Source organism: Podarcis filfolensis, assembly GCF_964270895.1.
Source record: "Podarcis filfolensis genome assembly, chromosome: 2".
Classification (NCBI taxonomy): Eukaryota; Metazoa; Chordata; class Lepidosauria; order Squamata; family Lacertidae; genus Podarcis; species Podarcis filfolensis.
Window position 1 is genome coordinate 60,362,330 of NC_139605.1, and position 22,909 is coordinate 60,385,238.

At 42.8% G+C, this 22,909-nt stretch overlaps 1 protein-coding gene across 8 annotated transcripts in view; it reads right to left on the reverse strand.

The window, feature by feature from the left end:
* The window catches only part of GRIA1 (glutamate ionotropic receptor AMPA type subunit 1), a 193,490-nt gene extending 175,061 nt beyond the window's left edge, over positions 1-18,429 (reverse strand). For 3 of the 8 annotated variants that reach the window (XM_083603827.1, XM_083603828.1, XM_083603826.1), the window contains exons 1-2: positions 17,912-18,425; positions 15,669-15,806 (exon numbers count right to left, since the gene is read on the reverse strand). In XM_083603827.1, coding sequence (XP_083459953.1) covers positions 15,669-15,806; positions 17,912-17,993 — 220 coding nt within the window. In that variant the 5' untranslated portion in view covers positions 17,994-18,425. Of the gene's footprint in view, positions 1-15,668; positions 15,807-17,911 lie in introns of all 8 variants that reach the window. The other 5 variants (XR_014545596.1, XM_083603832.1, XM_083603830.1 and 2 more) reach the window with 3 other exon arrangements.
* Between the last annotated feature and the right edge of the window lie 4,480 nt (positions 18,430-22,909).

Here is a 22,909-nt window from a genome sequence, read left to right on the forward strand (position 1 = left end):
CGTATCTTACAACACCCAAGAAACATGGGATGGGATCTTTAACCCAGAGTTGCAGCATGCCACAAAGAAGTCAATTGTTTCAGAGGGAAAAATAAGCTTAAAAGCAACAAGAGGTGTATGGTACATCAACACACACTTTATTACAAAGATAGATAGGAAATACACATGGTGATGCTCAAGACCAAATTGATATTAATATTTTTACACACTATTTGTGGAGTTCTTTTCTATGCATTGCTTGGCATTGTTTTTTTAACTCATATTGACCTAGGGTCACAAACTGGTCCAATAGGCCCAATTCATTCCTGAGCTCAACCTTCAATTTCTATCTTTTTCGTTCCTTGTCCCAAGTTCATGCTAGTCTTTGTCTTGCTCCTGGTTCCCTACTTCCACCTGACCTTCCTGACTTCTTGACCTAAATCTCTATAACTCTATTTCTGACTATGCAACTGCTGCTGAATTTCTACTTGCCTGGTTGGCCGGTCTTCTTACCTTCTCAGCATTTAACATGTAGTGTTTTGAACACTGGCTGTGAGTACTGAAATACTGGTTTCTTCTCTCATTGACACATAGGACTACCCCTTGTGTTTAGTTTCCACTTCCCTACTAACATTTCCAGTATGGAACATTTGGTTTTGATCAGGCGGCTTCCCCGTGTAACAACAGCCCTGGGGTTTACAGGAAGGCATTTCTGGGTAACCATTCTGCCTGTGTCTTGGCATCTATACCCTGAGAGTGTGAGCACACATATGTCTGGGTCTGTCTGAATTAGCAAAAGGCAAGCCAGTTGCATAGAGGACCTAGTATTTTGAATCTCCAAGCAAATTGTGTTCAATTCAACTCAGCTTCCTTTTAGCAAAACAGAGTGCAGAGGCTCAGCACAAAGTATCTACCACCTGGTAATAAATTAATATCTAGGAAAGATATTGAGCTCACATTCCATGAGTCGTCGAAAGAAGATCTCACAGCTGCTCCTCATTTTCATAATTAGACTCTTTCCAAAATAAACTCTCTTAAAAAAAAAAAAGAATCTCAACCTGACGGATGAGTGACAAGCTAGCCAAATTTTAGTCACCACATGCCAGAGAAGGGTCTATTACCATACTTGATATAATAAATAATTTTAAAATAGAGATAGATATATGTGTCAGTGATAGACTCTGTTCATACTAAAACTGGAAATGAGTTAATATACACACACACTTAGTCAATTTCCTGTGAACATATGGACTAGTTCATGAGAAAAAATATTCCAGGAGTTCATAGTTGATTCATTGATTATATTTCTTGTGGATAAGGATTGTTGTCAAAAGGAAAGAGAGAGAACATTTGATGCTTAATAAAACATTGTACAAGTAGGTAAAATCGTGCAACAACAAAGAGCTGAGGCATTGGAAACAGCATTTAGTGACTGCAGCACATACCTGAGAAGTAGCTATATCTTAAGTTCAATATATTTGGCATCAGATCAATGCGTCCGTCCATTTTGATTTATATAGTTGTCTGAACTCTTCAGCAAATCAAAATTTTGCATTGATCTGTCCTATTTTCACCTAAACATGAAACCCTCTTCCTTGTCATCTGCAGTCGTGTGTGTGTGTGTGTGTGTGTGTGAGAGAGAGAGAGAGAGAGAGAGAGAGAGAGAGAGAGAATGTACACTATGTCACAATTCATTAGCTTATGTACACCCTGCAGCCTGATTTTAAGGTTTGTTCCTGAGTTACACTGATGTCTGTGGCATGTTATTGCACAAAATTATATCAGAAGGTCCACACAGAATCACAGAACTGTAAAGCTGGAAGGTTTCCCAAGAGTCATCTAGTCCAACCCCCTGCAATGGAAGAATCTCAGCTTGGATTCTCCTGTTGATTATGGGATCTACGTGTAATAAAAGTGATGGCTTATTTCTTCATGACATGACAATCTCAATGGGAACTCTTTGCATTGGTACTCAAGACAATACCACAACAAGTTTGCAGTCAGCTTGCTTCATATATCTTCTCTCACCAATGTATGCCACAAACATTTCTTTTCATTTAAAGCACTCATAGACCAACTTTCTGTCTCTAGAGAAATCTAATCAAGGTGTCTACCAACAATTTAAAGCATCTGACTAAATGCACAGAACATAAAAAGGAAAACTAAGACAATAGCTTCATATCAAATTGTCAAAAGCAGGTACAAAAATTTATTCATGGATCCATATGCAGCATGAATAGCAGTGCTCTGTTTTGTCTTCCACAGTCTAAGTTCCATGGTTAAGAAGCTGCTATTTGGCATTCCCACCTTCAACCTCAAACAGTGGCGAGATGCAAAGCATGCCTTGCACTAAAAACCTAAGCTTCTTGATAGGTTCATATTGGAGGAGATGGTTCTACAGATATCAAGGTCCCAATCTGTTTTGGACTTTAAAGAACAAAACCAGTTAAACCTGGAAATTAATCTGGAACAGCCACTCTGGGCGGCTTCCAGGACATATCACAACATTAAAATGTCAAACACTAAAAACTTCCTGATTCAGGCCTTCTTTCAGATGTCTTCTAAAAGTTGTATATTTCTTTAGCTCCTTGACATCTGATGGGAGGGCATTCCACAGGGAGGGTGCCACTGCCAAGAAGGCTCTCTGCCTGGTTCCTTGTAAAGTCACTTCTTGCAGTGAGGGAACTGCCAGAAGACCCTTGGAGGTGGACCTCAGTGTCCGGGCTGGGTATACCTCAAGTCCTGGTTATACCTGAATGTATACTATCCTTCAGGTATAGCCAAGGCCAATTGAACCCAATGCAAGATATCTAATCACATATAGGAGGGTTGTGCTATAAACACTGTTACCAGGGCATAAGCCCCATTGAACTCACTTACTTCTGGGTGTCTATAACACAAACAGTGGAGATTACTTCTTATGTGGGGACTGGGGACACATTTGAAACACTGTGGATGTGTTTTGTTTTAAAAGTTAATTCACGGATGCTAATCTTTTATTTTGGACTTCACCTCACTCATTAGATAAGATGATTGAGCTCTATATATGAGCAGAACTTTGTGACAGTCAAGCAGAGATTCTTTCCTGGTTTATATCAGTAATTGTATTCATATTAAAATAAAGGAAACCTGTACAATTCCTTAGGAGGTTGATTTTATGAGCACTTTAGAAAAAAGTAAAAGAAAGATTGAAAGAATTTATCAGATATAGGAAATTGCTTGCAATACCACAGACATTGTTAACAGTGGTTCCTTGCATCATTCTCCAATCTGAAGAAGGTATGTTTAAATGGGAGAGTCAGAAGAGGACACACAGGTGGGAGGAATATCAGGAAAGAATCTTAACAATACACGATTGTCTTTTGAATCAGCTTACAGCGATGCTGAGAGCCCAGCATTGTCATGGTCCAGCATTTTATTATCTGGTTTAGAAACCTAGAAAATTGGACAATTTCTTTGCAGTTTGCTGCTCATGTTACAACATGGTCAAATTAGTACATGCTAACGTAAAGTAATGTAATGTTACATTAGTGTAACGCGGGTGGCGCTGTGGTCTAAACCACTGAGCCTAGCGCTTGCTGATCAGAAGGTCGGCGGTTTGAATCCCCACGACGGGGTGAGCTACCGTTGCTCGGTCCCAGCTCCTGCCAACCTAGCAGTGCGAAAGCACGTCAAAGTGCAAGTAGATAAATAGATACCGCTCCGGCGGGAAGGTAAACAGCATTTCCGTGCACTGCTCTGGTTTCACCAGAAGTTGCTTAGTCATGCTGGCCACATGACCCGGAAAAACTGTCTGCGGACAAACACCAGCTCTCTCGGCCAGTAAAGCAAGATGAATGCCGCAACCCTAGAGTCGTTTGCGACTGGACTTAACTGTCAGGGGTCTTTTACCTTTACCTTTAATGTAACCATCCAGGTCCCCCTCTTTGTAGAAGAATCACAAACAGAATCTTTCCTGACTTTTTCCCCACATGTGTGTTCCTTGTGTCCTTGGATACTTCATTGATTCTTGGGAGATTTTGTGGGTTGGCATTCTGTGGGTTGGCATGGTCAGCGTGCTTTGAACATATACATCCTTCTATTTAAATCACTTGTTCATCTAATTCAGCATTGTGTATCCAGACTGGCAGTGGCTTTCCAAGATCTCAGGAAGGGTGTTTTTCTCAGTCTTGCTGCCTGAAATCATTGTACAGTGGTACCTTGGTTGTTGAATGCTTCAGAAGCCGGACAATTTGGAACCCGAACGCCGACAACCCGGAAGTGAATGCTTCCGTTTTCAAACGATTTTCAGAAGTCGAACGGCTTCTGGGGAGGTTCCCCAACCCATTGACTTTGCAGCCAGCCCATTGATCCTAGGTTTTCGAATGTTTCGGAAGCCAAACGGTCTTCTGGAATGGATTAAGTTCAAAAACTGAGGTTCCACTGTATTTGGAAAGGGCAAAGAGTAAACTGAGGAACTTTTTGCATGCATGCAGATAATTTGCTGTTGCTTTAATATGGGTGTTGATCCCAGTGTTGGCACAGGGAGCTCAGATGTAATGGCTCTAGGCTGTCTGAGACTTGCATGTGCTACTCTGCTGATCTGCTAGGCTGGATATAGCTATTGAATTTGTTGCCTGGGATGGCGTTCATTGTTATTCTTTAGAGAGCCTGGTGGTGGTTTCCTATCTTGTGCTTCTTTTGGATAGTTCATTAAATGCATTAATCACTTTCTGTACATAGAAATTTCCCCTGAACTCCCAGCAGACCAGGCCTGTTTCTCATTTTCAGATTATCCCAGCAGCCCTGGCCCTTTGTAGTACAGTAATAGAAGACTTATATTTTGTCTTCAGTTAATGCAGTCTGGTGCTTTCTTTTCCTTTTTCCTTAAATGCTTTCCTCAGTGCCTTTGGTCAGGTAGTTTGAAATGTCCTCAAGTTCAAACCAATAATATTTACTGTTGTTTTAATATGGGTGTTGATCCCAGTGTTTTATCAGTATTTTAGAGATGCTTAGGTAGGGCATGGCCAAAAATGGGTTCGGAACCACTGCTTTAGTTAGACTAGTGCATTGTAGGTGTTGGAGTAGATGGGCCTTGGAGTCCCTTCCAATACTACAATTCTATGATTCAGCCGCACATCATCTCTGACCACACTGGACTCATACAAGACTACTGTGATATGGCCAATGTTCCACTATGGAACAATATCACAACTTCCGACACTGCAGGGGCCCTATCCCATTTTTGCCTTATCTATATTTTGTCTTGAACGAAAGGCTGTGCAACCAATGGAAGTATCATATCATTTCAGATATTGATTTTCACTCCGGTTCTGTGGAACTAGCTTCACTTCCAGGCATTCACTATCTGTTATCCTGAGGATACAACTCTAAGACTTCCGTTATTAAGTGAGAGTCAGGAATCCTTTTTCTCATTAGACGACCCTTGTCATCAGCCCCATATTACTCACTAATCTTAGACTTTCCCTCTGCTATTTTTCTTTGCGCCATTGCTGCACATTGGCCAAAAGGGGGGAAAGCCAAAAGCAGGGCCTGGGTAAATAATCCGTTTCTTTCTTTCTCATCACCCTCTTCCTATCACTTTCTCAAAAAAATGTCAACCAATTTTGTGGATTTATATTCTACTTCCTTTTCTCCAGCTATGGGTGTGAGTTATGCCATGATTTAGGTGAAAATGGGGGTTGTTTTCAACAACTCGGGATGAAAGGCACGGTGGGGGAAATTAGCAAGCCAAAATATCTTGCTGTCGGGATTGATTGGCAATGACATTTAAAGAGCAGAATGGAGGAAATCGAACAAAGGCAGCTGATGTGAGGAATAATGACTGACACACTGAGCAAACAGAAAGGAGACTGCTGTGGTACGTAATGTGCTGTATTATTTTTGAGCTATGTTGTGCTGAGAAGATGCTGGAATGCTAATGCTGAGATAAAAATCTATCTCAGACTCATTTTTAACCTCCCTCAGGCAATTTGTTTCTGCAAGATATTCTTTTATGTCCCACCATCCTTTCCTAATGTCTCAGAGATGGCCATAGCAGGAGACAGAACCAAATGAAACAGCAGAAGAAGACAAGCTGATTTGATGGTCTGTTGGTTAATAACAGAACTGTCTCAAGAAATCTGCAAAAAAAAAAAAAGGACAAGGAAAAAGAAGAAGATGCCTCATTTAGCAGTCCTTGGGTCTTAAATTATAGCACTTAAATTATATGACTAGACTCTTTTGAGACCAGTAAACAAATGACCCTACATGACATGTTTATATAGCAAAATCTGTTCTTTTAAAGGGACAAACTCCTCACAGGGGAAATGCTAACTTCAATGGTGTTACCAAGTTAGTTCAGGTCATATGTTTCAAAGCATGTCTACATTCAACTTGCCCATTTTCATGGAATAAGCCCATCCAGAAAATGAATGTTTGTGGAGGTGTAGATGGGAAGTTAGCTCAAATGGTTTACAAGGGGAAAACCTCTAACCACTGCAACTCTTCCCTTAGTCACCTGGAACACAGTCTGATGCCAGTTTTACTTGCATGCTAATCAAATTTTAAGGAGACAAGTGTGGGTAATGTTCAGATCATTTAGTACTTTATACATTATAAAGCCACTGAAACAATTCAGAGCTTTCCCAGAAAACAAAGGGTTTCACTGAAAAACAGTACCAAAGTAGCAATTAGCTGGCTTTCTCAGAAAGGAGACAGGGAGAACAAGGAGGGATTGTGGGGTGATTTGATGGTACAGCCTCTCAGAAGAGCTTTGGCTTGCACAAGAAGAGAAAAGAAAGGGAATAGGTGCTGCAGAGCTGAAAATTTGTAGGAGAATAGGGTTAGACTACAGAAGAAGAAGGGGAATTTTGAGCGATCCCCTTGCATTCTGACTGATGGAGAAGAGGGAATGTTCTCAGGATACAAGGTGGGCATCAGCCAGGAGCTACCATAATTTGGGGGAGGCAATTGTCTTTTCATTCTGTTTTTAGGGTACTGTAAATATCATCTTTAGGGCTCAGAATGTACAGAGGATGTACAGTGAGGCTTTGATAGAGTAGTTACACTACCCAGAAGTCCAACAGTGATGAATAGCAGAATGGGGCCACATATTTCTCCCCCTCCCCATTCTTGCCTGAATTCCTATTCCTGCTCCTTACCATTTACATGAAATTAGGCTACAAGGACTGGGATCAAAGGCTGCATATAGCTTTAGGGTGCAGGTTGTCCATCTGCATCCTAGGTCAGGGTAGCCAGCATGATCCCCCCCAAATATTGTGGCACCACAACACCCATCATTCTTTGCCACCATGGCCAATGGCCTATTCTAGACAAAGTGGGGGGGACGACGACAATGAGATGAAATCACAAGCCAAAATATTGATAGCAGACGATATTTTGAGAAGTCGCATTTGAAACAGCAACTTTTCAAACATTGAACCTTGACACAAATCAATATCTGAGTTCCTACCATGTCCACAAGTGAACAAAAATGACTTTTGCAGAACATTTTTTATTATACGAAATCCACAGATAGAAGAAGTTCTGAAGAGTCCAAGGGTGAGAACTAGATCCAGATTTTTATTTTGTTATTCTGTCTGCCCTTAAAACAGCAACATCAAAGAACCAAGAGCATCATTAATTCCATTGCTAGAGACTGAACAGAGCAGACACTAACCAGAAAGTCTCTAGTCCATTACCCATGGCCTTCCTGACAGCTTGGCTCCAGATGCAGTAATCTGTATCTTAATCCTTCATACAGTTAGGCTGCTCAAATTCAATAAGTATCATTGGTCTGTGTGTGGAATCACTGCAGTTGGGAACATGCATTTCAGTCAATTTTATGGCACTCCTGGGATAAGCAAATACAACACACACAAATTTACATAGTATCATAGAACTAAGCTTGAGGAAGTTTAATTACAAAACTGCATTTTAATTGATTACTAGTGGAATAAATTACAACAGTCCTATTCTGAGAAATGGTGGCTGGTACACATTTATCAATGGAGGCTATTTCCCCCTGCTCAAACAGAATAATGGTTTAATTGCAATAAATCTAGACCTGCAGTTGAGAACATTGATGTGTGTGCATATTGCTTTCTAAAAATAATAATAATACAAGGCAATTTTAGAGCTGAAAAGTAAGGTTCCAGTGTGTTGTATAAGGAAATGAAAGAAAATATCATAACAAATTTATCATTTCATCATCATCATCATCTCTATTGCTTATAGGAGCACTGCAACTTCTACAACTAACACTACTAATATAGTAATAACAACAATAACAACATGATTGCATGACCTTGGTAGTTTCAAATAAAGAGGAAAATGTGTGATTGGTATATAAAGTCATCATACCAAAATGGAAAGGGATCAAACAACCATCTGCTCTACTGCCTTGGCGTAAGGTTGCAGTACACTAACTCCAGCAGCCTATCCTATCCAGAGCACAGGGCACCAAACTAGATAGCAGGTACACTGTATTGACCAACGTGCACCCAGATTGCAGTTTACACCTAAAGAGACTTTTTAAGGCAAATGTCGAGGCTCCTGCATGAGTAAGATATCTGAAGATTGTCATGGGAAGCAAAAAGTGTTTTTATTAAGGCTACCAAAAATTATAGAAAAAGAAAAAAGAAGGCTCCACATAATAAGTGCAGGTGTCTAAGCAAATCATACTGCAGCTCTTCCACCATCCATGAAACTTCTAGTTCTACTCAGCAAGCAGCATCATAAAGGAAGAGGGGAGTTGTAGTCCAACATCTGGAGGGCATTTGGCTGGGGAAGGCTGCTTCATACATTGACCCAACTATGCCCCATTGCTTCATGTTATTAGGATAGAGCCAAATGTTATCTAGTAAACATTTTCAGTGAGAAGGTTAGGACTGTTAGAGAATCCAAACTGCTCCTATTTTGCATCTATTGGCTGGTGTCCACAGTACAACCTGGTTGCTGCTTCAGCACTAGTCTTAACAATCCAGCTACCCCCTCCCCTTTACCCAGAGGCAATCAGATTTGGCTATGTGGTGACATAATGAGGACAAATGAAGCTAACAGGACACATTGGGGAAGCATTGTCCTTACTTTGAATTGTCCTCATTGGTGTCATTTACATAGTCATATCTGATGATGATGCCACTGTTCCTCAGATGATGGTGGCTGATTTGAAGGGGGAAAATAGGTACCGAAATTGAATATCATTAGGGTGAAGAATAAACTAATTATCACCACCTGAATGACCCACATTGGGGCAGGAAGACAGAATTACCTGAGACTGTCTTAGCAGAACCTCCTGTACAGAATTGGCAGGGAGCGTAAACTTTCCCTAAACCTCCTGGGGGAAAATAAGTCACCAAAAAGGGAGTTACATGTGATGAGTAAAGAAAATGTTCATAAACATACCTCCAAGTTTTGGCTCAGCCATATCTGTTCTCATCTTACAACCCTAATTTACTTATTGTATATCCATCAAGACTGAGCTCAGGGTGGATCACAACAAAGCAAAACACATTAACCAAAAATAAAGCATGCAATTCAAACAGATTATTAAAACGCATTTCATTTTTCACAATGGAGTCCCTATATTACACTTGAAATACTTTCTAGAAGAAGATGGTCTTTAGCTAGTGCTGAAAGATAGATAAATTCAGCACCAGCCAAAGCTCAGAAGGGAAGAGGGTGCTCAAAGCTATTGCTTAGAAGGCCCTCTGGTGGGCCATAGATCCCCTGTCTCTTTATACCAATAGCTGCTAGCTATGATGGAGACACTGCTCTGCACCCCTGGTCAGAGGCAGTATGTTTCTGAATACCAGTTGTGGAAACCACAGAAGAGCAGAGTGATTTGTGCTCAAGTCCTGCTTGTAAGTTTCCTGCAGGCATCTGGTTAGTTACTGTGAAAACAGGATGCTGGACCAAAAGGGCCATTGGCCTGATCCAGTAGGGCTCATCTTGTTGTTGTTTAGTCGTTTAGTCAAGTCCGACTCTTATGTTTTTAATAAATGATGGTATTACCCCAGCTGATGCCAAAGTCTGGGTAGGATGATACGTTTCCTTTTGTTATTGTTAACTTGTGACCCAAATCAGTGATCCAAAAAACAACAAACCCTTCTACTCATCCTGATCAATTGCCTCTCGGCTGATAAAAGGTACAAGATAGCAATGCTACTTATATTTTGTGGGTAAATATAAGTCCTCTTGCCAATACAGTGGTACCTCGGGTTAAGAACTTCATTTGTTCTGGAGGTCCGTTCTTAACCTGAAACTGTTCTTAATCTGAGGTACCACTTTAGCTAATGGGGCCTCCTGCTGCCACCGCGCCGCCGCCGTCACGCAATTTCTGTTCTCATCATGAAGCAAAGTTCTTAACCCGAGGTACTATTTCTGGGTTAGCGGAGTCTGTAACCTGAAGCGTCTGTAACCTGAAGCATCTGTAACCCGAGGTACCACTGTAAAGTTAAGGTTTTTTTGTTTTTTACACAATTAGCTTCATGCAATTTGCACACAGTTTTCTAAGTAAGTATAATTGAATGAACATAATTCTACGTTCATTCAGTAAAAACAACAGAAACAACACTACAAGTACCCGTACTATAATCTGAAGTGACATGCCACGGTGGATGATGCGTTTACAAACAGATTTCTAGATTATGGTTGCTATTGCCAAGTGCAGCTCAGTATCAGGGACAGTCCAACCATTAGACGAGGCTGCTGCCTCAGGTGGCGGAAGCCCCCAAGGTAGCACCCTTGCTGCTGGTGGAGAAGTGCCACTGGCATCAATCTAGGGTGAGATCTTACCAAAATCACAAAAGATCTGGTGTGATTTTGGTGAGATCTTGCTGGAAGCCAGCAAGATCTCCCCCAAATGCAATGCCAATGTCCGCACCACTTCTCTGCCACTGGACGGTGAAGGCAGTGGCGGCAGCAGGGCAGGGTAGCACTTCCTGTTTCAGCTCATGTGGTGAAAGGGTACATCCTGCTAGAAATGGTATGTGTGAGCCATGTGTCTGCTAATAAGAGGTTGGTGGATGAATACCTCCAAGTGACTGAGTCCAATACATTGTGGAATAGCATTCTGGCTACCAACAGCATGAACATTATGCTCCACAAGTGAGGCCTGCAATAAAGTGTTCCAGCATGGAGTGTTGCTAATCAGGTTTCCACCACCACCACCACCCATCCCATTCTACTTCATGTTATTTTTCCACCACCACCACCAATGGAAACAGTTAGCCAGCTTCTGGGATAGCTCAGTTGGTAGAGCATAAGATTCTTGATCTCAGGGTTGTGTGTTCGAGCTCCACCTTGGGCAAAAGAATCCTGCATTGCAGGGGGTTGAATGAGAGGATCCTCATAGTCCCTTCCAACTCTACAATTTTGTGATTCCATGGATACTGAGCACACTTGGTCCTCGCTGGGCTGTTTGTACAGTCTCACCTTTTTCTTTCTTTCTAGAGTTTCTCACCCACCCCTTTGTAAACACTGAGGTTTCACCTACCCTGATGATACCTTCCTCTCTAGAGCATATGTTGTGCTGCTTCAAAAAGCATGGCAGAAAGAGACTGAGCACTGGAAATGGAGGGAATGAAAACCAATTCCATTTCCTCTTAGAGAGGAAACAGAAAAGCTAAGTGCTCTGGTTTTGCTACTCCTGCTCTTACAAGCTAAATCTAACTTGTTCACATCCTACATTTTCACATACTGCCATTTCCCATAGGTTTTATTTTCTCATTTACTGTTTCATTTACTATCTACTATGATGCCCCTCCATTTTGACTGTTTGGGGATTAGGTCTGCTGTGGCTGGCATGTTCAGTTGTGGTGTTTTCCACAGCTGAATTCTTAATATTCCTAATGTAAAAAAACAACAAGACAGTTCATTAATCTAGTTGACTGTTTTTTTTGTTTCACAACAAAAATGTTTTGGGTGGTGATATGGCTTTTGGTGATAGGTCTTTCCCTAGAGAAGCATGCAACTGTCTCTGAAATCCAGATATTAGCAGAAGTAAAGATGTGCCTTTAATTTGTTTTCCTTCTGAGCAGCCCCCTATAAAGGGTATATAACATAAACAAAGAATGTGCTCACCATAACAGACTTTTTTCTTTTTTTAAAGGGCTAACATTAACACAACTGTTGAAAGGCACCCAGTAAATTTTCATAAGCCTGCATTGTTAAAGGAAAAATGCATGAAAGCAACATTGCTATATATTTGTATTTATCATGGGGTTTTTACCTTTCAAATTGCTTTAATGTTGAGGGGAAGACAAATGCTTTCTATAACAATTTAATTTCAAACGTGACCCATTTCCTAGGAGGTAGCAGTCAATATTGTTGCAGAAGCACCCAAGATTTAAATGCATCATATATAGCCTGCTTATTATTGCTTTATATCACCAAAGATGATGCCATGGCAACCATGCAACAGTCAGTCATTGCATCTGGCTTATTGCCTGTCAGCACCAGGTCTCAGTTCCACTGTATGTGACTCCTAGTTCTATTTCAATATTACCTGCTAGATGGCAGTGGATGACTTTTTACTTTGTGCACCACTGGTGGTTGGGGGATTCTCCTTGCAAAACTCCTGTCACATGTGGCACATGTGGACAAAGAAAATACATTTTCACAAGATGCTTCAAGACAACTGTTTTAAATGGAATAACTTTAGTTTGGTTTAAAAATCTTTACATTTTAATGTTTGATATTCTATATTTGTATAGTAAAGTACCCTGGGATCTCTAAGATGAAGCATGGCTTAGAAATCACATTAAATAAATAAAACTCCATTTTGGTGCCACTAGTCTCAAGAACCACACACAAACACACATACACACACACATACTTTTAGATTCTTGCTTATCATGCTGACTCTAATCCATGGGTAGGCAAACTAAGGCCCGGGAGCTGGATCTGGCCCAATCGCCTTCTAAATTCAGCCCGCAGATGGTCCGGGAATCAGTGTGTTTTTACATGAGTAGAATGTGTCATTTTATCTAAAATGCATCTCTGGGATATTTGTGGGGCATAGGAATTCGTTCATTCCCCCCCCAAAAAATAAAAATATATAGTCCGCCTCCCCCAAAAGGTCTGAGGGACAGGGACTGGCCCCCTGCTGAAAAAGTTTGCTGACCCCTGCTCTAAACTTCCACTTTACAGCAATGATTGCCAGCTACCACCATCGGGCTTTTAACCATTTGTGCAAGAACAGATCCAATAGCAATAGTTGTTTCTGGCGATTAACTAGTTTCTGCCCTCCAGATTTTGCCTTGTGGTTCCCAAACCCACTGTGGGAGTGAAGGAGCAAGAGAAGCACGTTCACAAAAAGATTAGAGATCAAAAGGGAGGGTTGTAAGATTTTAACCCCTCCTATTCCTTCAATTCTGCAAATGGCCCTGAGAGGCTATTTTGCCTTCCAAGACAGGCTCCCTGCTGACTCCAGTTTTTTGGGGGTAGGGGATACCCTCGTATATTCAGGGGATAACTTACAGGTGGTGAAAGGGTTAGAGGCTCCATTCCAACCTACCAATTTATCTCTGCAAGTGCTGCTCACCCCCACATTAGTCTTACAAGAACTAATGAGGAACACACACACCATTTTGATTGTATTACTGCCAGTTCTGTCCTAAGGCACCACACAATAACTTTATCAGAAGAGCCACCTACTTTACGAATAGCTGAAAATATCAGTGGCAGGGCATCTGAGGACAAAGGTAGCTCATGCTACAAAAAAAAGCCCAAACGCAACCAAGAGCGTGTTGTGCATCTCCATGGAAACAAACAATCTTTATAAGAATATTTACATCACATTATGAATAGAAAGAGCCCACCAAAGCAATCTGCACTCATATAAATGCTGGAAATGAATAATTGTGAGTTTCTCCAACATAATCAGTGGTTATAAGAAAAGTGATATAAGAAAGGAAGGCCATTTTTAGTACAATTTTTAAGAGGCACAGGTGTAGTACTCCATGATTAGCTTTGTTACTGAAAGCACAGCTTGCCTACAATCTGCAGAGAACAAAATGATGGAAGATTCTGATTTACTAAAACACTGATAATTAATTGCAACTGCAATCAAATAGGTTTGCAGTTGGATGCAATTGCCATTAGGACACAGTGTTTTACAAAAAGCCAATCTCCAATATAAGCTAGTCAAACAGTGTTGTTCCGTTGGGACCGGGGGTGGGGGGGGGAGTGGGAGATGGTTTGCTTGCAGTTTCCATTGCAAGCATAATCTCAATTCTGTGTGGATTAACTCAACTCAACTAGAGACATGAAACTGGCAAACCACAGGGCTGGGTGGGATCTCCTGGACCCATCAAGCCAAATGAACAATGATATTATATGACCCTAGACACCTTAGGATATTGTAAACTCAGATGCTGACACAGTTAGTTAAGCTCAGAAAGTCAAACTGTTTTTGAACAAAAGGATGGAAGGGCAGAATGCTTCCTTCTGAGCTTTGTCAGACTCTTGTTGTCAGAGATAAAATATCCTGCTTAATATCTGTAGTTAATGGTCCAAGTCATTATCAGCCTTCCAACAGCAGCACATTCCTCTGAGTTTGTCTAGTTTTGATGCTATTCAGTGGTTTTCTGCATCCAGTAAATCAAATCCTCAATTCAGTCCATCAATCTAGCATAGCCTCCAGCCATTCAACAGAACTAGATCTGTTCTGGACCCATATTCTGATTCATCTTCTCACCTTGATGCCACACTTCTCTGAGTCCTTTGTGTTCTGCTATTTATAATAGCCACAGTCTAAATCCACCATTTGCACACACGATCCTTTACTAACAACATGCCAAAACTACAACTCTAAACATAATAATGATTCTAGTCTGGTTGGTGGAAGGGAGCCTTGGGATTATTCATGTCAGGAACAAGGTAAAGGCTTCTACATCAGACCAAATTTGTTATAAAAACTGGGTCTCACATATGTGTAACCGACAGCAGGAAACTGAGCTAAATAATTCCTGTAATACCGAATCAACCCCTTTTTGTGCATATAGCAGCATATATTTACAAAGACCAAAATCTGCCAGCAATCCCATTTTAATGGAGAAGGCTTTGTTTTCTGTGTTTCTTTTATGCCTCTTCATGGCTAATCAACTTGGTTGGGCTTCCGCCCTGCTAATATCATATGAAGTCCTCCACCATGCTGATTTCTGGAGAGATGTCCCACAAAACCTATGAAAAGCTTTGCATTTTTTAAAAAAATTATTAATCTGAGAAACCTTTTAACAGCTCTGGGTAAAAGTCTAAGAAGAACTGCTTCAGCTCAGACCTCTCATCTTGCTTGCATTGCTAACTTTCGATCTGAGCTTTGACTGCACTTCCAGCCAATGTCAGATAACTGTTGGTTACTTAAAAAAAAGAAAAGAATGCTGCGCGATTAAGTTATAGCTATCAAAATACAGTACATAAAATAATTCCTTTTCTGTTCTGTATGTATCACACACTTGGGTTATGACAAATCCATAACGATGGGTGGGGGAACTAAGAGAGGAATGGTGGGAACAATAGGAGAAGGAGAAGGAAGAGGAATAATCATAACTTGGGGAGTGGAACTCTGTTAGAGATCTCATCATACAGACCTTGATAAAGTGTTTTAATTTTAAAGCAACAGCCTCTGCAATGGTGAACTAGATGGGAAAGGCAGAAAAAAGATGGGGGGAGAGGGGGGGCTTGTAGAGAGAGCCACTACTTACAGGTGTAGGTCATTTCAAAGCTGTCACTAATATTCACAATGTCAATCTGAGGAGCCAGCTTGGGGGGCTCTGTGAACTGAGACAACGCAAACATAAAAGCAGCATGTTCCTGGGATTGTTGAGTAGGAAATAATCCCCCTGGAGAAAAACAGAATAGAGGTTGGAAACTAATCAGCAGTGAAGCATTAAGTGACAATGGCATTATTATGACCACACTCCAGCATGTAGGCATTCTAGGACACCACTTTGCTAGTAGAGTGGCAAAAACTTTTCTCCAGACACGTTTCCAGAAAGGTAGCCATGTCAGACAGTGTCTGCTAGCAAAAAGAACAAAGAATCCTCTTGCGCCTTAAAGACTGACAAATGCATTTGGACATGATCTTTCAGGATCCTGTGCAGTCTGACCATTACACAAACACAAAACACACCACCAGATCCCAAATATGATCGTAAACAAAGAGTGAATCAGGGCTATGGAGAACGGGAAGGGTGTGTGTGTGGGGGGGGGTCATTTCCGTGGGCTTCATTTCCTGTAAGGGTTAAAAAGGAGCTGGTCAAATACAGGAATGAGCATCCAAGGAAGACTCCTTCCTCCCCCCCATCCCCCTTACACCAGATCTGAATCTGCTACATTTGCCCACACAGAGCAGATGTTTACTCAACAAGTTGTTGGAGAACTAAGAGGAAAGGAACAAAGGAAAACGAATCCTGCATTATCCAAGCAGCACCTTTCTTTGGACAATGGGGCCTGGGGATTGGCCAAATAACTGTTACAAATAAATTAAGCCACACTGTATCACGAGGGGTGTTAGCTGTACCAAGGGGTATATTCAGGTAACAAGAGGACCTCGCAGAAACCTGGGTGCCACAAGGTCTGCTTATTACTGAATTTATTTAGTTTCCCATCTTAGAAATGCAGGTGTAACTGCCCAAATGGCTCCAAGCGTGCTGCTGACAGTGGCTTAATTGTAGCTAAATGTGCAATTAGACCTCTGAATCCGGTTTCGGCACTTTGGGGGTCCATTTGAGTTTTGACAGCAATGCAAATCGAGTGTGACATCCCTAAGGTGCAGATGTGCAAATGAGGCAGAGACAAGAGTCAGTGGCGGGATGGAACAGAGCATCATACGGATGATCACCATCGTCAATATTATTCATCGCTCTCACACTTTAATTCAGCAAAGAAAGCAAAAGCAGGAAGCGCAACCTCCAACGAATAATAGCAGGATGCTTTCTGCACGTTCAGCAGCATGCACGATTTCTGGATTTGTTTTGTTTTTTTCGTGGAAAGGCTTATTTTTGCACCAGGAAAACAAACAAATAAATAAAAAACACTAAACCCCCACTTCGGTGCCTGTGGTTGCCAAGGAGGGGGCTAGAAATGGCAGCCTGCTAATTTTACAGGTTGGTTTTGTGTTTCCCCGAAGAAATCTGGGGAAGGAGGATGCCGGCGAGGGAACGTTAAAACTGCAATAAAAGCGCCAATCCTGCAAGTGAGGCTATCCCATGAGTTTCTCTAACCCCCGCCCTTACTGCGAGGGTGAGCCAGGAATTGGCATTGCAAAGAGACATAAGGGCGAGGAGGGAGACCGTTCTCCGAAGCAAATACTATCAATTATGTATTTGGAGTGGGGGAGAGAAGCTGCCTGCTGATTGAATGCCGGGGGGGCGAAATGAATGAAAGGTGTATCGCTGATGCTTGGGAAGGGGGGGGGGGCGGGAAACAAGTGGATGCATGGAATGGAAGGAGCCTGAGTGCAACACCTTCCTGGCGTTGTTCTGCTTTTGTTTCAGCGCAACAACAAAGACTGGTTTCTCCCCGAGGTTATCTCTTTACTTACGGACAGTAGAAACCATTCCCCACTCCCCCAAACAAAAGGATGGCCAAAGAATGCAAAGTGCCCCGGTCTACCCTTCCCCAAATGAAATGCTGAGTCCCAGATTTAGGAGGAGAGAGAAATTGTTTGCTTCCTCCATTTCGGAAGCAGGCATGTGCAGGCATGTCCCCCACCCACTAAGAAGGAGAGATCCATCCCGTATCAATATCTATTTTTTTTCCGATCCCCCAATTCTATAGCAAATCCACCCCATGCATGGGCCAGACCCCCATTCTTTCTTTGCGAGAGGAGGCGGTGGATGGGCTAGATTTAACACACACACACACACACACACACACACACACACACACAGAACCATCCAGGAAAATGCGTTCGCTCCAGAATGGGCAACCTTTTCGCACTCACCTATCTGGATGTTGCTGGGGAAATTGACCCCCAACACTGCCCCTAGGAAACTGGTGCAGAAGAAGGCAAAAATGTGCTGCATATTCCCTTTTGCATTGGCGAGAAAGAAGCCCAGGTCCAAGCATAGATTTGGTAGTTCCCCCCTTCTGGTTTTCTTCCTTGCTTTCTTTCTTTCTTCCTTCCTTTCTTTTTCCTTTTCCTCTCCCCCCTTTCGGTCCTCACTTCCTTCTATACTGCCGTGTGTCTCTTTCTCCTGGAATCCAGCGCTTAGATCGTTGCCTTAACGCCAACTGACAGCAGGATTAACTGAGCTCTGAGAGAGAGAGGAAGAGAGAGAGAAACCCTTTCTCATCCACAGCCCCCCTCCTCTCTCTCTCTCTCTCTCTCTCTCTCTCTCTCACTCATACACATGCATGCACACACAGTCTTCTCTCTCTCTCTCTCTCTCTCTCTCTCTCTCTCTCTCACACACACACACACACACTGTACTCTCTCTCCTCCTGCTCATTTCCCTCTCATTGTTTTACTGTCCACCCCACTTTTTTTTTTTTTTGCAGCCTCTTTCCTGAGGGTCCCCTCCTTCACCACGTGCTGTTTCCCATAGAAACATCGGAAGCTGCCTCAGACTATTGATCCAGCTCTGCTCAGCATTGTCGACACCGGCTGCCCGCGGCTCTCCAGACAGGGCTCTTTCCCCAGCATTGCCCGGAGACACTGGGCATCGAACTTGGGGTGCTCTAACCACTGAGCCCCACCACCTTTTCTCATAACACCAACCGCCTTCCCTCCACATTCTTTCGGCAGGTCCTGGCTGGGACAGCCTCTCTGCCCGCCGGTCCCTGAGCGGCAAACTCTAGCCGAGAAAGGGCTCTGCTCTTTAGTCACAGATCAATAGGTCCTCGGGCGGGGTTGCTCGGCTCTTGGGATCCAAGGGCTGCGAAGCACCAAGTCGCTCGCTACAGTCCAGATCATTAAGACAATGATGGGTAAGATGGAAACAAATGGCTCTCCAGAGAGGAAGGTGGGGTGTGTGTGTAATTTTCAGGGGAAGGCAAAAGGAGAGGCTGACATTCGTCTTTTCCCTTTCCAGCTGAGTTTTCTCCCACCTGTCTCATCATTAACCTGCTTGTCCCATTTTGCCTTCCTGAAGATGTATTTTGTTCCTGCCTTCAACGGAAAGGAATCCAGGCTAAAGAGGGCAGCACAAAGGCTAGAAGTTTATATACCTTAGGCTTATTAACGAGAGGTGTGTGTGTCTCTATGTGTGTTTGTGTGCGAGAGAGAGAGATGATGAGGAGAAGGTTCGGGCTCTCTTACAGCGAACAGCTTTCCTTCCCACTCTCGCCACATCTCTTCTGGGATTTAAAACATTTAGGGCACAGGCATTCATTTTGTAAATGCAAATCCACTGCAACGGAGGAGGGCACAGTTCAATCGCTGTTATTTATTCTTTGTATATACTACAGTAGCAACCAGGCATGCCGGCCTAGAGCAGGATCCTCCAAGCAGCTCAATCCTGCGCTTGACTTGCCTAGCAAAAATATATAAATGCTGCAGCTGCACCAGCATCTCTATTGGCATACTCATCAACCAGTCAACCAATCCTGGCTTTTGTATCTATACAGTCTCGTTCTTCTTTGCAAAACCAAAACATCGCCTGCTGCAACAGCAAACTAAAAAGACAGGAGTTGAATGCATGCCCACCGACCCATCCACCCTGCTCTTCTATGTTTCAAGGGAACTCAGCATGGCTCAATACACATGAAAACACAGGAAGAGTCTGCTGGATCAGGCCAATGGTCCAATGGTCCAGCACCCTGTTCTCGCAATAGTGCCTGTGAAAAACCCTCATTGCAGGACCTGAATGCAAGAGCGTAGCTCTCATTGCTAGGAAAGAACGAAGCAGGGTTGATTCTTAGTAGGTGGGATAACCAGAGGAAGGAGGCAAGTTAGGATCCCACCACAATAGTGCCTCTGGGAATATATAGCTGAATGATTGCCATTCACTTATGTGGGGAAATTGGGATATTGTTGCCCTGAAAGGAAAACCTGCAGTCCCGTGGACACTCGTGGTCTGGCCCTCGCTACTGCAATTTGTCCTTCCCTGCCATGTGCAGAGCAAACAAGTGTACTGCTCCCTCCTTGGGGGGGAGCATTCCATAAGGAGGGAGCCACCACAGAAAAGGCCCATTCATGTTTTGCCACCCTCTGGACCTCTTGCAAAGAAGGCACATGAAGAAGGGCCTCAGATTATGAGGGAAGGTTCATATGGTGAGAGGCGGACCTTGAAGTACAAATAATAATAATAATAATAATAATAATAATAATAATAATAATAATAATAATATGCAGCCCATCTGACTGTGTTTCCCCAGCCACTCTGGGCGGCTTCCAACAAAATATTAAAAGCACAATAAAACTTCAAACATTAAAAACTTCCCTAAAAAGGATATCTTCTAAATGTCAGATAGTTGTTTATTTCTTTGACATCTGATAGGTGGGTGTTCCACAGGTGCCACTACCAAGAAGGCCCTCTGCCTGGTTCCCTGTAACCTCACTTCTCACAGTGAGGGAACAGCCAGAAGGCCCTTGGAGCTGGACCTCAGTGTCTAGGATGAACGACGGGGGTAGAGACACTCCTTTAGGTATAATGGGCCGAGGCCATTTAGGGCTTTAAAGGTCAGCACCAACACTTTGAATTGTGCTTGGAAACATACTGGGAGCCATTGTAGGTCTTTCAGGACCAGGGTTATGTGGTCTTGGCGGCCACTCCCAGTCACCAGTCTAGCTGCCTCATTCTGGATTAGTTGTAGTTTCCGGGTCACCTGCGAAGGTAGCCCCATGTAGAGGGCATTGCAGTAACCAGAGCATGCACCACTCTGGCAAGATAATCCGTGGGCAGGTAGGGTCTCAGCCTGCGTACCAGATGGAGCTGGCAGACAACTGCCCTTCACACAGAATTGTGGTTTTGAGTTCAGAGTCAGAGTTCTGTGTGTGAGTTTGGGCTGATGGGGGAAGCTGGAGAAACAGAGGCATGCCTGCTCTGTGCTGGATCCAGAACTATGAGGAAGCAACACCTGTTGAGAGTTAATGCTGTGAGCCCATCCATTCTATGCTCAGATTGCATATATATGCAACTAAAACCCTATATTCAAAAGACACAACAGTCTCCATTGACCTTTGTTCCAAGGAAACTGAACCCTGGAATCCCTGGAGTCTCTCACCACTCAAAATTAGGGTGCATGCAACAATATATTCCCATAGAAAATATGCATCTGCTTCTTCTCACTTAAGCAGCAGGAATTTCCAAAGTGCCTATAGCAGTAAATAAATAGTAGATTTCAACTCTATTCTGCGTAGCCAAGGGAGGAGGGGTGATTAATTCCTACCTTCAGGATTGAGCTAGTGGTCAAAACACTAGTGTGTGCCTGGTAAAACCAGAATCCTTAAAAAAAAAAATCCTTTCTCTATGATAGGCATCTCTGAAATGAAGATTCATTCAAGACATCCTTGATTTGAATTCTGCAAGGCAGACAAATTCACCTTAGGAGTTGCATCATCATGACCTAGTTTGCCTCCTGACACCAAAATGCGTGGGGGAGACCTACATAGTTCTCTCAGTCACATCATTTCATATGCCATGTGGGTGGCAGGATCAGTCCTTCTATTGGATACAGTGAAGCAGCCACCTCAGGCGGCAGATGCTGCGGGTGGCAGCAGCAGCAGCAGCAGATTTCCCTCCCCCTGCAGCTAGACCTGAGTATCCCCCCCACCCTAGCTGCACAAGTTCATTTCTCATGGATAACTGCAGCAATAATAATAATAATAAAGATGGTGGGCAAATCATGTGCAGATCCAGAGCATAGCATGTACCTAACAGCAAATATTAATCTCTGATCTCACTTCAGTTTGCTGGGTTTTGGGGATCATAGGGAGCTACTTTCTCCCAGGTCAGACCATTTAAAGTTCAGCCAGCTCAGCATTGTCTACACTGAGCTCCTAGGCTTCCAGGCAGAGGATGCTTCTAGACCTACCTTGAAGATGCCAGAGATTGAAACGACAACCTTCTGTATGCAAAGCAGATGCTCTACTACTCAGCTGGGGCCCATATATTTGGTGCTATGGGAAAAGAAGGCTAACAGCATAGTATAGCAGATTGTGTTTGCTCTATCTACTGATATGAAAGAAAATGTTCATTTAAAGCCAATTCTGTTCACATTCTGCAGCACTATGCAACTTGATTTGCTGCCTTAGGCATCAAAATGTGGTTGTCTGGCCCCGGTGGGTGACTACTACTGGCTAGGGCTGTTGCCAGGCTAGCTAAAAGCAGCAGTATTTGGAACCTACAGCTTTGTCACACTTCTCATCTTCCTGATAGCTCAGCTGGGTAGAGCGTGCTGCTGATAATGCCAAGGTCACAGGTTCGATCCCTGTATGGGACAGCTACATATTCCTGCATTGCAGGGGGTTGGACTAGATGATCCTCAGGATCTCTTCCATGTCTACAGTTCTATGATTCTATGATTCATCAGCAGTATTCCTCCTGGTTCATAATTCCTTGGCCCACTTCACCTTATAGAAGTCCACTATCCTTCTCAAGTATTACCAGCTCCCTTCAGAACCATCACAGGCAGACTCTTAAGAAGTCATAGGAATTGTCTGGTAGAAATATCACAGCTGAAGGAAGATGTCACCCCAAAATGATTCAGTTTCTGGCCAGAATAGATTCTTCCTATACATGCTATATGAAGAGCCCGCGTTTCTCTAAGGATGCCTATGAAGTACTGTCATTTTTAAAAACTCTTTTTAGTTCTCTGGCTGGATAATCCCTATATGAGATTTACTTTGAAATATATGGGGCAGAATGTAATTATGATGATCATTTTAAATTTTTAATAGAATATTGTATAGCTTTCAGTACGGAGACGGCGTAAATGAATATGAATATTATTGCTTCATTCCAGAAATGGCTTTTTCCTCTTTCCCTACCAGTGCTTG